A 12,596-nucleotide genomic window follows, 5' to 3' on the forward strand; every position below is an offset into this window, starting at 1 on the left:
TACAATCACATCCATTGTACTCTCACCCTGCGGCATGCAACCTTCCAACATGAGTACAGACTACAATCACATCCACTGTATTCTCACCCTGACGGCATGCAACCTTCCAACATGAGTGCAGGCTACAATCACATCCACTGCACTCTCACCCTGCCGGCATGCAACCTTCCAACATGAGTACAGACTACAATCACATCCACTGTGCTCTTACCCTGACGGCATGCAACCTTCCAACATGAGTACAGACTACAATTACATCCATTGTACTCTCACTCTGCTGGCATGCAACCTTCCAACATGAGTGCAGGCTACAATCACATCCACTGCACTCTCACCCTGCCGGCATGCAACCTTCCAACATGAGTACAGACTACAATCACATCCACTGTGCTCTTACCCTGACGGCATGCAACCTTCCAACATGAGTACAGACTGCGATCACATCCACTGTACTCTCACCCTGCCGGCATGCAACCTTCCAACATGAGTACAGACTACAATCACATCCATTGTACTCTCACCCTGCCGGCATGCAACCTTCCAACATGAGTACAGACTACAATCACATCCACTGTACTCTCACCCTGCTGGCATGCAACCTTCCAACATGAGTACAGACTACATACATTCACTGTACTCTCACCCTGCCGACATGCAACCTTTCATCTGTGCCTCACCTTTTTCTAACCTAGGATCAGACTAGACAGAGATTAATAGACTTTACAAAGAGCTGTAGACACAAACCATAGGACTTGTATAAATCAAGACTATTTATAATCAAGACTAGTTTCAAAGTTGCTTTGAAACATTACAGTACATTCCCTTTGAAGCATACAATTAGACAAAAAAAAAGTTCACAGTTGTCTTCTACCCTTTATATATAAAACTTAGTTGTTTGTAATATAGGGCACTTGGTAAGAGGAAATTCTTCTCATTTTCTATCATGTTACAGATAGAGGTGAGAAGTAGCTTGTGAGATTGCGTTGGTTGATCAATGTAATTGCTGATGTGATCACATTACTTTATTAACCCCTTCATGACTGACCACATTAATATAGTAACCCCTTCACGACCTGTGGGTGTTAACAAGTTAAATGCCTCTGTCAGCCACTGACAGCGGCATTTAACACGCGCAGGCCAGAAGCGCGTCACAAGTCCCATCCATTGGCGCCCAGTCACGTGATACATAAGACAGGCAATCAGACAATTGCTGCTTCAAGTCTCCTAAGGGGACTATTAAATAAAGTAAAAAGTGAAAAAAAAAGTTTTAACAAATACTAAAAACGACAAAAAAAACACAAAAGTTCAAATAACCCTCTTTTGCACCATTAAAATAAATTAAAAAAATACACCTATTTAGTATCGCTGTATTTATAAATGTCCGTTCTATCAAAATATAAAGTAAATTAATCCAATCGGCAAACGATATAATGAGAAAAGGAATCAAAACGCCTAGAATTACGTCTTTTTGGCCGCCGCATCATTGCAATAAAATGCAATAACAGGCAATCAAAACATTGCATTTACCCCAAAATGGTATCAATAAAAACGTCAGCTCGGGGTGCAAAAATAACGCTCCCCCAGCTCAGATCATGAAAAATGAGTATGTTGCGACAAACGCAAAAACTTTTTTTCATACAAATTTCTGAATTTTTTCTTAAATAAAAAATAAATTCTACATATTTGGCATCGGCGTACTCATACTGACCTTGTGAATCATATTACCAGGTTAATTTTACCATATAGTGAACATGCTAAATAAAAAAACTCAAAGACCAATTGTGGAATTGCACTTTTTTTTGCAATTTCACTGCACTTGGAATTTTTTTCCAGCTTTCCAGTACACTATATGGTAAAATCAAAGGTGTCAGTAAAACAAGCCCTCCAACAGCCAAATTGACAAAAAAATTAAAAAGTTATGGCTCTTGGAAGAAGGGGAGGAAAAACAAAAACGGAAAATCTCCTGGGGTTGAAGGGGTTACCAAGATCCCTGTATAGATACATAGACCACTTGTAATTCCCTGTTTGTCTAGCTCGCAGATAAAAAATGGCAGCACTGCAAATTCAGCACTACAACTTGGCATATTGTAGATTGTGGTATCTACTACTTGGAAGGGCTCAGAGCTGGGATCCACTTTCTAAGCACGATGCTGCTTTTCTTTATTTTTTTTATCTCTATTTATTTGTCTATCTGTCCAGCTATCTATGAGAGAAATAAAGTCCTGCAATTAAAATCTCCTTCTCTCCTGAAATGGATGAAGTGTGCAGCTATGAGACTTTAATAAACAATTTGATAGGCATATTCTATATATCTGCTTAGATATTTCATAGAAAATGTAATTTTGCTTAAAACTCTTTTATTACCTTGTATGCAACAATTCTGCTGTTTCTGTGACAATTAAAGGGTATCTGTCAGCAGGTTTTTCCTGTGTAATCTGAGGACAGCATGATGTAGGGGCTGAGTCCCTGATTCCAGTGATGTGTGACTTACTGGTCTGCTTGTTGTAGGTTCAATAAAATCAGTGTTTTATCAGCAGGGGATTATCACCACAGGACTAGGTGTCTCCTAATCAACTACTATGTGTAACCCCACCCCCACCAATTATCAGCAGCTTTCTGTCAATGTACAGTGTACACAGAGAGCTGCCAATCAGTGATGGAGGCGGGGTTATACAGAGCTCAGCATTCAGTGCACTGCTAGATCTGCAGCAGAGAAAATAGGGACTTATCACAACTAAGATAACTAAGTGACACATCACTGGAATCAGGGTCTCTGCTCTACACCATGCTGTTCTTAGATGGGGTGGCAAGAACCTGGTGATTGATTCAATTTAAATAATTTTAAACAGTGATAAATTTCAATGTAAACCTTTCTGTGCATTGCCTGGCTCAGCATCAATGACTTTAGGCTAGTTTCACACTTCAGCACTGTAGAATAAACTTATTCACAGTCACATCCCACCTACCCAGTTCAGCCCCCATTCAGGCAGTACACATCATGGTTTCCATTTTATTACTGTATGACTGTGCTATTCCATGCATTGGCATTCAGTAAAAATATTCATACCACATGATACACGCTTTTCCACTATTGTTTTTAGAAATAATTCTTACAGGACAATCCTACAAAAATATATTTTACAAGTTGCCAACCAGACAGAAAGCTGTCTGAGGACTTGAGAACCAAAACTGTTGAAAAATATCAACAAGTTTACAACCCATGGCAATGCAGGATAGTCCGGATGGTGGATAAGCAGTCCCAATCCAGTTCCTAAGAAATCCAAGCTATCCTGCAGGCTCAGGGTGAATCAGTATAAGCGCAATCTATCCGTTGACATTTGAATGAAATAAAATTGTATGGAAGGAGTCCCATGAGGAGCCCATTGATGACACACAGATCTAAAAGAGCTAGACTGCAGTTTTCCAAAATGAATGTGAGTAATCTAAAATCCTTCTGCGTAAACATCTTGTGGACAGATGAGACTAAGATAGAGCTTTTTAATAAAGCACATCATTCTACTGTTTACCGAAAACAGAATGAGGTTTACAATGAAGAAAACACAGTACCTACAGTCAAATATGGTGGAGGTTCAAAGATGTTTTGGGGCTACACACAAGACCTCACCCCGTGGGGTCAAAATGATCTCAAGAACTGTGAGCAAAAATCCCAGAACCACATGGGGGGACCTAGTGAATGACCTGCAGAGAGCTGGGACCAACGTTACACAGGCTACCATCAGTAACACACTATGCCACCAGGGACTCAGATCCTGCAGTGCCAGAAGTGTCCCCCTGCTTAAGCCATTACATGTCCGGGCCCCTCTGTACTTTGTTAGAGAGCATTTGGATGATCCAGAAGAGCATTGGGAGAATGTCATATGGTCAGATGAAACCAAAGTAGAACTGTTTGGTAGAAACACAACTCGTTATGTTTGGAGGAGAAAGAATGCTGAGTTGCATCCAAAGAACACCATACCTACTGTGAAGCATGGGGGCGGCAACATCATGCTTTGGGGCTGTTTCTCTGCCAAGGGACCAGGATGACTCATCCGTGTACATGAAAAAATGAATGGGGCCATGTATCGTGAGATTTTGAGTGCAAACCTCCTTCCATCAGCAAGGGCATTGAAGATGAAACGTGGCTGGGTCTTTCAGCATGACAATGATCCCAAGCACACCGCCAGGGCAACGAAGGAGTGGCTTCGCAAGAAGCATTTCAAGGTCCTGGAGTGGCCTAGCCAGTCTCCAGATCTAAACCCTATAGAAAACCTTTGGAGGGAGTTTAAAGCCCGTGTTGCCCAGCGACAGTCCCAAAACATCACTGCTCTAGAGGAAATCTGCATGGAGGAATGGGCCAACATACTAGCAACTTTGTGAAGAATTACAAAAATGTTTGACCTCTGTCATTGCCAACAAAGGATATATAACAAAGTATTGAGATTAACTTTTGTATGTGTCCAAATACTTATTTTCCACCAAAATTTGAAAAACAAATTCTTCCCAAATCTGACAATGTGATTATCACTCAGGATTTGTTTTCTCATTTTGTCTCTCATAGTTGAGATCTACCTATGATGTCAATTACAGGCCTCTCTCATCTTTTTAAGTGGGAGACTTTGCACAATTGGTGGCTGACTAAATACTTTTTTTTCCCCACTGTATGTAATATAGATTGTCAGCTTTATATATCATATCTGCTGTTTCTGCACTTGCTATGGTCCCAGCTCTGCATTTGCATTGGTCCAATACACTGACTTCCTAATGAGCCTGCAATTGACATATCACATAAACAGCTGCCAATGTCAGAGATGGCAGAGATGTAGGGGAGGTAGGGAGCCACAGAATGTACCAATGAAGAGACAGGAGGTGTCACTTAGACTGCCTCAGACTCACTGTAAATGCTAAACTGTAGTGACAGATCATAGCTCTGTTGTAAAGGTCTATGTTATGTCCTGAAATGTCACTTTATTTATTATGTTGTAGGCATCTTCAGTCAAAGTAATGAATGGACACATTGATACCAACACATATGCCCCGATTCAACATTTGTGTTTTTTTTAAGTCACTTTCCTTTTTCGTCTTGCGGTATTAGTTATCGTCTTGGTGCCAAATTCATCAAAATGATGTGTGCAATTCATAAATTTGGTGCAAAGTAAAAAATTGACTTTTTTTTCTTGTCTTGTACAGCTTTTACGACTTTTCGCAATTTGGGGCCAAAATTTGGGCATACTCAAAAATACACGAGGGGAGGAATGGAATGAAATAGTATTAGCAAGTATCTCCAATTAGAAAATTAGTATAGTTCTTCTGATAAGGTATGTCGCTTACCCCATGTGCAGAGCATTGTAGTAGCTTAGGTAACCATGGCTACGACCACTAACAACTAGCTAACTAATTGTCACTATATAAGTGGTCGTAACCATGTATACCTAAGCTACTACAATGCTATGCGCATGGGGTAAGCAACATAGCGAATCAGAAGAACAAAATTACATTTTTAATTGGAGGTATTTGCTAATATTATTATTGTTACACCTACTACATATTGGGATAGGATTTTGGAGATGGGAATACCCCTTTAATGTAAGAGTGTCAAGCAACTGTAATGATTAACGGACTTTCCATACCTGTTTGGTAGCGGGTTTCTTTCCATACATTGGATCTGGATAGCACTAAGCTCCTGAAGACTCCCGTGATGGCTACATGTTGTAGCATTTGGAATACGCAAATTCTTTTTATTTCGTCTTGAGCAGCAAAAGCTCCGGCCTTCATGCTGAGATGACATAGAGGGACTGTGATTTCTTGGTTTATTTATGGTGGATACTTCCATGCAGCTGTCTTCGTACGTCTGTTCATCCACAAACTCGTGATTCTAGGTCATAAAATAAATAGTCATGAATTAAAAGGCTTTATATATACAAGGTATATATGTAACTTATTGTACTGATATACATCAAAACATTATACCTTCTAGGAGATACAATATGCAAATAAAAATAAAATTAACTATGCTGTACATATTGGAAATTGTGATAGCCTTCAGACTTAGTTATGAAATCTAGCAAAGTGTTGACAGCCATACACATATTATTGCAGGACAATGATCCCAAAAATGTAGTAAGACAAAAATAAAATTAAAGTTGTAAAAAAACAATAAAATATACAAGACTCAAAAGAAGACTGGAAATAGCAGACAGCAAAATATAATATTTCCCACATAATAAATTAAAACGACAATTACTCTTTAAGCGCACCTTCCCAACAACTTGTTTTATCTCTATCTCCACCCAACCTCTTCTCTGATTGACAGCTGTGGCTTCATAGAGCCAGAGAAGGGCAGAGATAGATGGAAACCAAGCGGTAGGAGGGTGTATATAAACGATTGTCTCCGCCATGATGCACCAAGCACCTGTACTTGGTTTCAACAGTCATCCTGTGCTGACAGAGTCCCTTTAATACCCTATAAGAGAATCCATAAATGAATGGAGATCCACTGATGAAGCTTCTTGATTTTGACAGGAACATGCTGCAGGAGGTCCCAACACCTCTGTAGAATACATGGACAACCCATTGATTTCCATGGAAACTGTCAAGTTTTAGTTGCCGCAGGGAAACAAAATGACACTTCTGGTGATATAAGTAGCGGCCATCTATCAAAACTGTATTATCCAAAGAACTTTCGTAGTTGATCATTGACCAAAGTATTGAACAGCATCCTTTTTACTTTCCAATTTTTTATCCAAAAAACCTAAGAATGATGACTGATTTTATAAAGTAAATGTACTTAACAGCCTTAGATCCACACAGAAAACATGGATTTTCTAAAAAATGCCTTACCTGATACAATAAAAAGTATTACCTTCTGCTGATTTCAAGCTGATTTAATGGTATATTCCATTTGCAAATTTTTTTTTACATTCTTAGATTTTTGTTATAAATGTGTGCGTACATATATACAACTTTAAGTGCATATACACTGCACTCCATGCCTAATATTTGAAAAAGGTTTTAAATAATAAATGGTAATGTACTGTATCTCAGTTTGTAGATAATGGATTTAGAATGCAATCTCATTTTTGCATTTGTCCTAAAGGGATCTTTCAGGCCACCTTTACTGAAGCTGCCCATACACGTCCAATGGCAGTTGGTAAAACACTTGTTCAGTCAACATCTATCATTCTTGAGTCCCTCATACTCATGCATGCTTGGCTGTATTGAGATAGCATGGCAGACTGCATTGGCAGCAGCATTGTTGAAAACTAACATGCCCAGATGCTCTTTGCTTTGGCATCTGCTGTCAGCACAGGGTTGGGACCACCTATAATCATTAGACAGTCAGCTGGCCCTGCTGAAATTAATAGGTTTGGCCAAAATACATCCAATATGTATGAGCTGCTAAACACTCATTTGTCACAGTATATGTGTGTAGAATAGCTGATCCTCCTTTTCACACTGATGGTTTATTAAAGGGGTGGTCTGAATTCCAAATTAATTTTCCTCCTAAATCCCTAATTAATTATTTGCTTAATAAACTATTTTAAATAAATATAGTATAAATGGGACAGTAACCTCTAATGAAAAACACCGCTCCTGCTAGCAAAAGTGGAACTAGCATAGTATACCTGTGTAATGAACACATAAATTATATGCTCTATCACACACCGTGAATGGTGGAAGAATCAAGCAATGCTATAGACGTGCTGCCAAAACTTAGGGAGAAAGAATGAAAAAATGGTCATACAACTAGTACTATTAACACTCATTGCATGAAAATAATAAAGACCATGAAAATTAATCATTAATCCCTAGTGAAAGGCTACAGATATGTGGTTCACTATGATAAGCATAAAATAAAATGTAATGGGAGCCGCTTGTATCATGCAGCATGCTGTGACTACACAATAAGGCAGGAAGGAGATAGGTTAGGGTATAACAAAAAGGCAATGCATGAAATAATAATTACCTATTGTCTGCTGATGGCACACCAGCCCAATCACCTCAACGCGCGTTTCGCGGTATTTGCTTCCTTGGGAAGCTAGCAGGAGTGGTGTTTTTCATTAGAGGTTACTGTCCTATTTGTCTTTGCATTGTGATTAGTGGTATTACTGGCCCTGATACTGGGTTTATTCTTCACTATTGCCCATACTATGTGTGATATCTGTTTTTAATTATTTGCTTAATAAACTATATTTTATGATTAGTAGCATGAACTCTTTGTTCTCCTTTCATATATATTAGAAAATAGTTAGGTTATGGCACTAAATAGATTGGGATTTAGGATGACAATTACTTTGGACCGCCTCTTTAAAGTGGTTTTCTACTTTCAACAATGTGGACTCTAAACATCTACAAGTATGTTAAATAATAAAACCAAATAGTACTTACCCTCCCCAGCTCAGGCCCATGTTAAGGTCTCAGTGCTTTGCCTACAGTGGTAGGTGATGCCAAGTACAGCATCACGTATACATACCTACTTACATGTTTTTTTTTAGATCATACCTGGAAAGTTGATTTAAGGTAGCGGAATAAATTCATGCTAGAATGGGTTTAAAAAGCAATCAAAAGACCAAAAAAGGTCAATTCTTTATGGTTAAACACAAAAACACACGCTCTGTTTTTGTAATTTCTAATCAGGCATTTTTTGTTGTAGCAATAGGCAATGTCAAAATGCTTGAATGTCAAACAAATAGTCTTTTAAATTTTATTCCAAAAGTTCAAAAAAGATTTTATTCCTTGTTATTGTCAGCACGGCGTTAACTACAGAATTACCATATGTTGTGGAGATTAGAGTATTATGAGTTGGAGAACACAGATAATCTTTTTGTTGTCATTTAAGACCATAGACCGACAAGATGGACCATATGGCCATATGTTTTATGAAAGCAAAGTATTCTTCCTGTCATCGGAAATGTGCAGGTGACTTCATAAACCAAAATATATTCCTGTTGGATGATTGTAATGAAATTGGCAATTATAATAAATCAGATTGATTAAGTGCATAAACATAACATTATAATTAGTACTGTATTATCAGCCATGGACTGTGGTGGCAGCTGTTCATTTAATAAGTCAAAGGTATGTAATACAGAATCAAATGCAGAATCTAACACGCAACCAGATTGCCGATGTGCAATGCTCAGTTACTAAATTCTTTTCTGACTGCATAAGCTTACTGTGAAGCCTTCAAGTTACAATTCAACTTAAATATAAAATTAAGCAAGGGCAACTTTAAAGGGGTTGTCCAGTACTATTGATAATGCCCCAATGTATTTTTGTGGTGAAAAGAAGTTTCTTTGCAAATACATTGTGCTGCTGTTCTTTATTGCCTGTGAGCGGCGCTGTCACTGGCTGCTCACAGGCATCAGATGACCCCCGGCTGCAGCCTCCTGTGATGTCACGTCGAGTGAGGAGTGACATCAGTGACGCGGTCGCTGCGGTGGATGCTGGGCTGTGGGCGGGGTTACCCCACGCGCCACACCCAGCATCCATCGCGCCCCACTCCCAATGAATGAGGAGAGGGAGAGTGCGCGGTGGATGCTGGGTGTGACGCGCAGGGTAACTCCACCCACAGCCCATCACTCACCGTGGAACGCAGCACTGAGTCACGCCCAGCTGCAGCCAGAACTTGACGTGACATCAGCGGATGCCAGAGCCGGCTGCAGTCAGGGGTCACGTGATGCCTGTGAGCGGTCAGCGATAGCGCCGCTCACAGGCAAGAACAGCAGCACAAGGTATTTGCAAAGAAACTTCTTTTCACCATAAAATACATTATCAATTGTACTGGACAACCCCTTTAAAATATGGTAGCTGTTTTATAGAACGATCCTACGTCCTGTGCTTCTTTTCTACCCTTAATGATTCCTCAAGCGTCTGGTCCAAGAATTAGAGATATAATCCTGAATCAGTCCTGGAGTACTTGGAAGATAGAGAGGAGATGGAACGCAGGCACTCTGACTCATGGGGACCTACAGCAGAATTCATTTTTTGACCAACATATTATTACAACATTGGGGAGTATTTAATGTTCAGTTTATTACACCTACAGGAGTGCTAAACCCATAAGACTGTTTGTCTAAGCACCATCTAATCAGCAATCCAGACTTGATCATGAACCTGTTGTATTTTTAGAGCTTTGAGATGTTGCTAACTTTCTATGCTCCTCAGTTTGTTATAGTAACAAGCAAGGCTGACGTTTCCATTTAACCAATTCTTTCACCAAAATCACACAGTAAATTTGCTGAAAGTCTGACATTATGTCGCATAACACATTTTAATATCACAGCTAGGAACAAACTGGCCCACTAGAGGCTCTTGAATCTTTCGATGTGCTAAGCTTCTGACATAGTGATGGAGCTCGTAGAGCTTATTTGCTTATCGTTGATACAATTCTTATGCTGTTAATTCACAAATAACCTCCTAGACTTTACCTGTTGGCTAATAATGGTCTACTTTAGATAAAACTGTGTCAAGTCTGTATAAATTGATGGAGCGTCTTTAGAAAATATTTATTTACTGTGGCTAAGGTACCCTAGTTCAGCAAAGACCATGGCACATAAGGAAAGTGCTAATCTCTGCCTTCAATCAACAGTGTTTGTCAATTTTCAATGGTTCTATTCACATTGTTGGTCTGAATTAGTTGAGGGTCTAGCAGTAGAAAGTACACATTACAATCAGGGGACATCCATGTCATTCCCTGTGTACAAAAAGTGGCCTTTGTGGTTCTCTTGAGCCAAAATATAGCAGACAAATTGACAATATAGATGATAATCAATTGGGACAAGCAGGAAATCTGCCACCTTTGCTTAAAGGGGTCAACCTCTTTCAGAAAATCCTGGTCCCAATTTTAAAAAGACGTTACTCTTCTCCCTGGGACCACCACAGAGCCTCTGTTGCTTCTATGTCTGATATTGGTTTCATCGCTGACGTCACATCAACAGTGCAGCAGCCAATCATTGATCTTAGTGGTTCTGCCCGTGCAGAAGGAACGCCCCACTCACAGCCGTTCACCTCAGTGATCGGCTGCCATGCTGTCATCATGACGTGCATTCGCAGTTGCAGACACCATGAGCAGCGATGGAAACTCAGAGGTGGACCCGAGGATGAAACTAAAGCATGTTTAAATTTCTTTTATAACAAATTGCGCCCAATAATTGGGATTATATGAATAGGGACAATCCCTTTAACCACTGGCAGACACAGTCAGGAGAGGGCCCCTGTGCTATAACAGTATATGGGCCCTTTGTGGCCCAATAGCTCATCATAATGCACAATTCCCCCTGCTTTGGAGGGGGGTAGTGGGCCCCCTTACCTCTTGGGCCCCTGTGCGACTGCACAGGTTGCACCAATGATATGTCCGCCTCTGCCTTTAACATTACCATAAATATTTTTGATTTGCACTTTTTCTCTCTATGTTTTAATAGTGAGCGTCTATCGCAGTCTCAAAAATTGACAATAGCAATTTAATTCACACTGAGGGACAAATGCATAAGTTGGTCTTACATTGGTTTCTCCATTTTTTTTAATGCTATTTATGGTTAAAACAATTATTCAAAAGATAAAAAATGTAGAGCTATAAAACAAGGTGCCCTCTCCACTTACATAAAACTATATAAAACTTCAGCTATTAACACAGAAGTGTATCCGTACAGCCCTCATCCTGCTGATTTTTATTAGACTCCTAATTTATAAGGATAAATCACTGGAGAGCCAAGAAACAAATAAATATTGCTGGATGTTACAGGATAATCAGAAATACTTCTTGCAGTAATCAGCATTAAGTTACATTAACTATTCCTGCTTTCAGGCAGTCTAAATAAATACATATTACAAATGTAACTTCTAATTTACAGCCGATTTAAAAAATGAAAATTATTCTGCACTGAAGCCTCATTTAAATCTACTTAATGAGCGCACAAGACTCGCTGATGCTTAGGAAAGGTGCATCTGCTCCACATTAGACTTCAGCGCACAGTCCTGCTGGACCTGGCTGTCTCAGATGTGTTGCGTTTTGTGTACCAAGAAATGGCTAACATCTGTGAACAGATCGCCATCAACACTGACAAACACCATTAGATATAATAGCACAGGTGTGGCAAGTAAAAAAGGCAACACAAAAGTACACTTTTAAGCACCAGAGGCTTTATTGTAAAAGAATTGACAGTATATGTAAAAACAATATATATATACAGTACAGACCAAAAGTTTGGACACACCTTCTCATTTAAAGATTTTTCTGTATTTTCATGACTATGAAAATTGTACATTCACACTGAAGGCATCAAAACTATGAATTAACACATGTGGAATTATATACTTAACAAAAAAGTGTGAAACAACTGAAAATATGTCTTATATTCTAGGTTCTTCAAAGTGGCCACCTTTTGCTTTGATGACTGCTTTGCACACTCTTGTCATTCTCTTGGTCATTCCCGGGTCATGTTCATTCGGGAAGACCCAGCCATGACCCATCTTCAATGCTCTAACTGAGGGAAGGAGGTTGTTGGCCAAAATCTCGCAATACATCACCCCATCCATCCTGCCTTCAATATGCAATGTGCAGTCAGCCTGTCCCCTTTGCAGAAAAGCACCTCCAAGGT

The 12,596-nt window shown here is 39.5% G+C and overlaps 1 protein-coding gene across 4 annotated transcripts in view; it reads right to left on the bottom strand.

Annotated features, from left to right (window-relative positions):
* Positions 1 to 12,596, bottom strand: part of KCND2 (potassium voltage-gated channel subfamily D member 2) — a 677,709-nt gene that overhangs the window by 15,921 nt on the left and 649,192 nt on the right. For all 4 annotated transcript variants that reach the window (XM_073652073.1, XM_073652072.1, XM_073652075.1 and 1 more), the window contains one exon: positions 5,628 to 5,872. In XM_073652073.1, coding sequence (XP_073508174.1) covers positions 5,628 to 5,872 — 245 coding nt within the window. The remainder of the gene's footprint in view (positions 1 to 5,627; positions 5,873 to 12,596) is intronic.

The sequence above is a fragment of the Phyllobates terribilis genome, unplaced genomic scaffold (genome assembly GCF_046119375.1).
Source record: "Phyllobates terribilis strain yellow unplaced genomic scaffold, ASM4611937v1 Scaffold_11__3_contigs__length_659146591, whole genome shotgun sequence".
Classification (NCBI taxonomy): Eukaryota; Metazoa; Chordata; class Amphibia; order Anura; family Dendrobatidae; genus Phyllobates; species Phyllobates terribilis.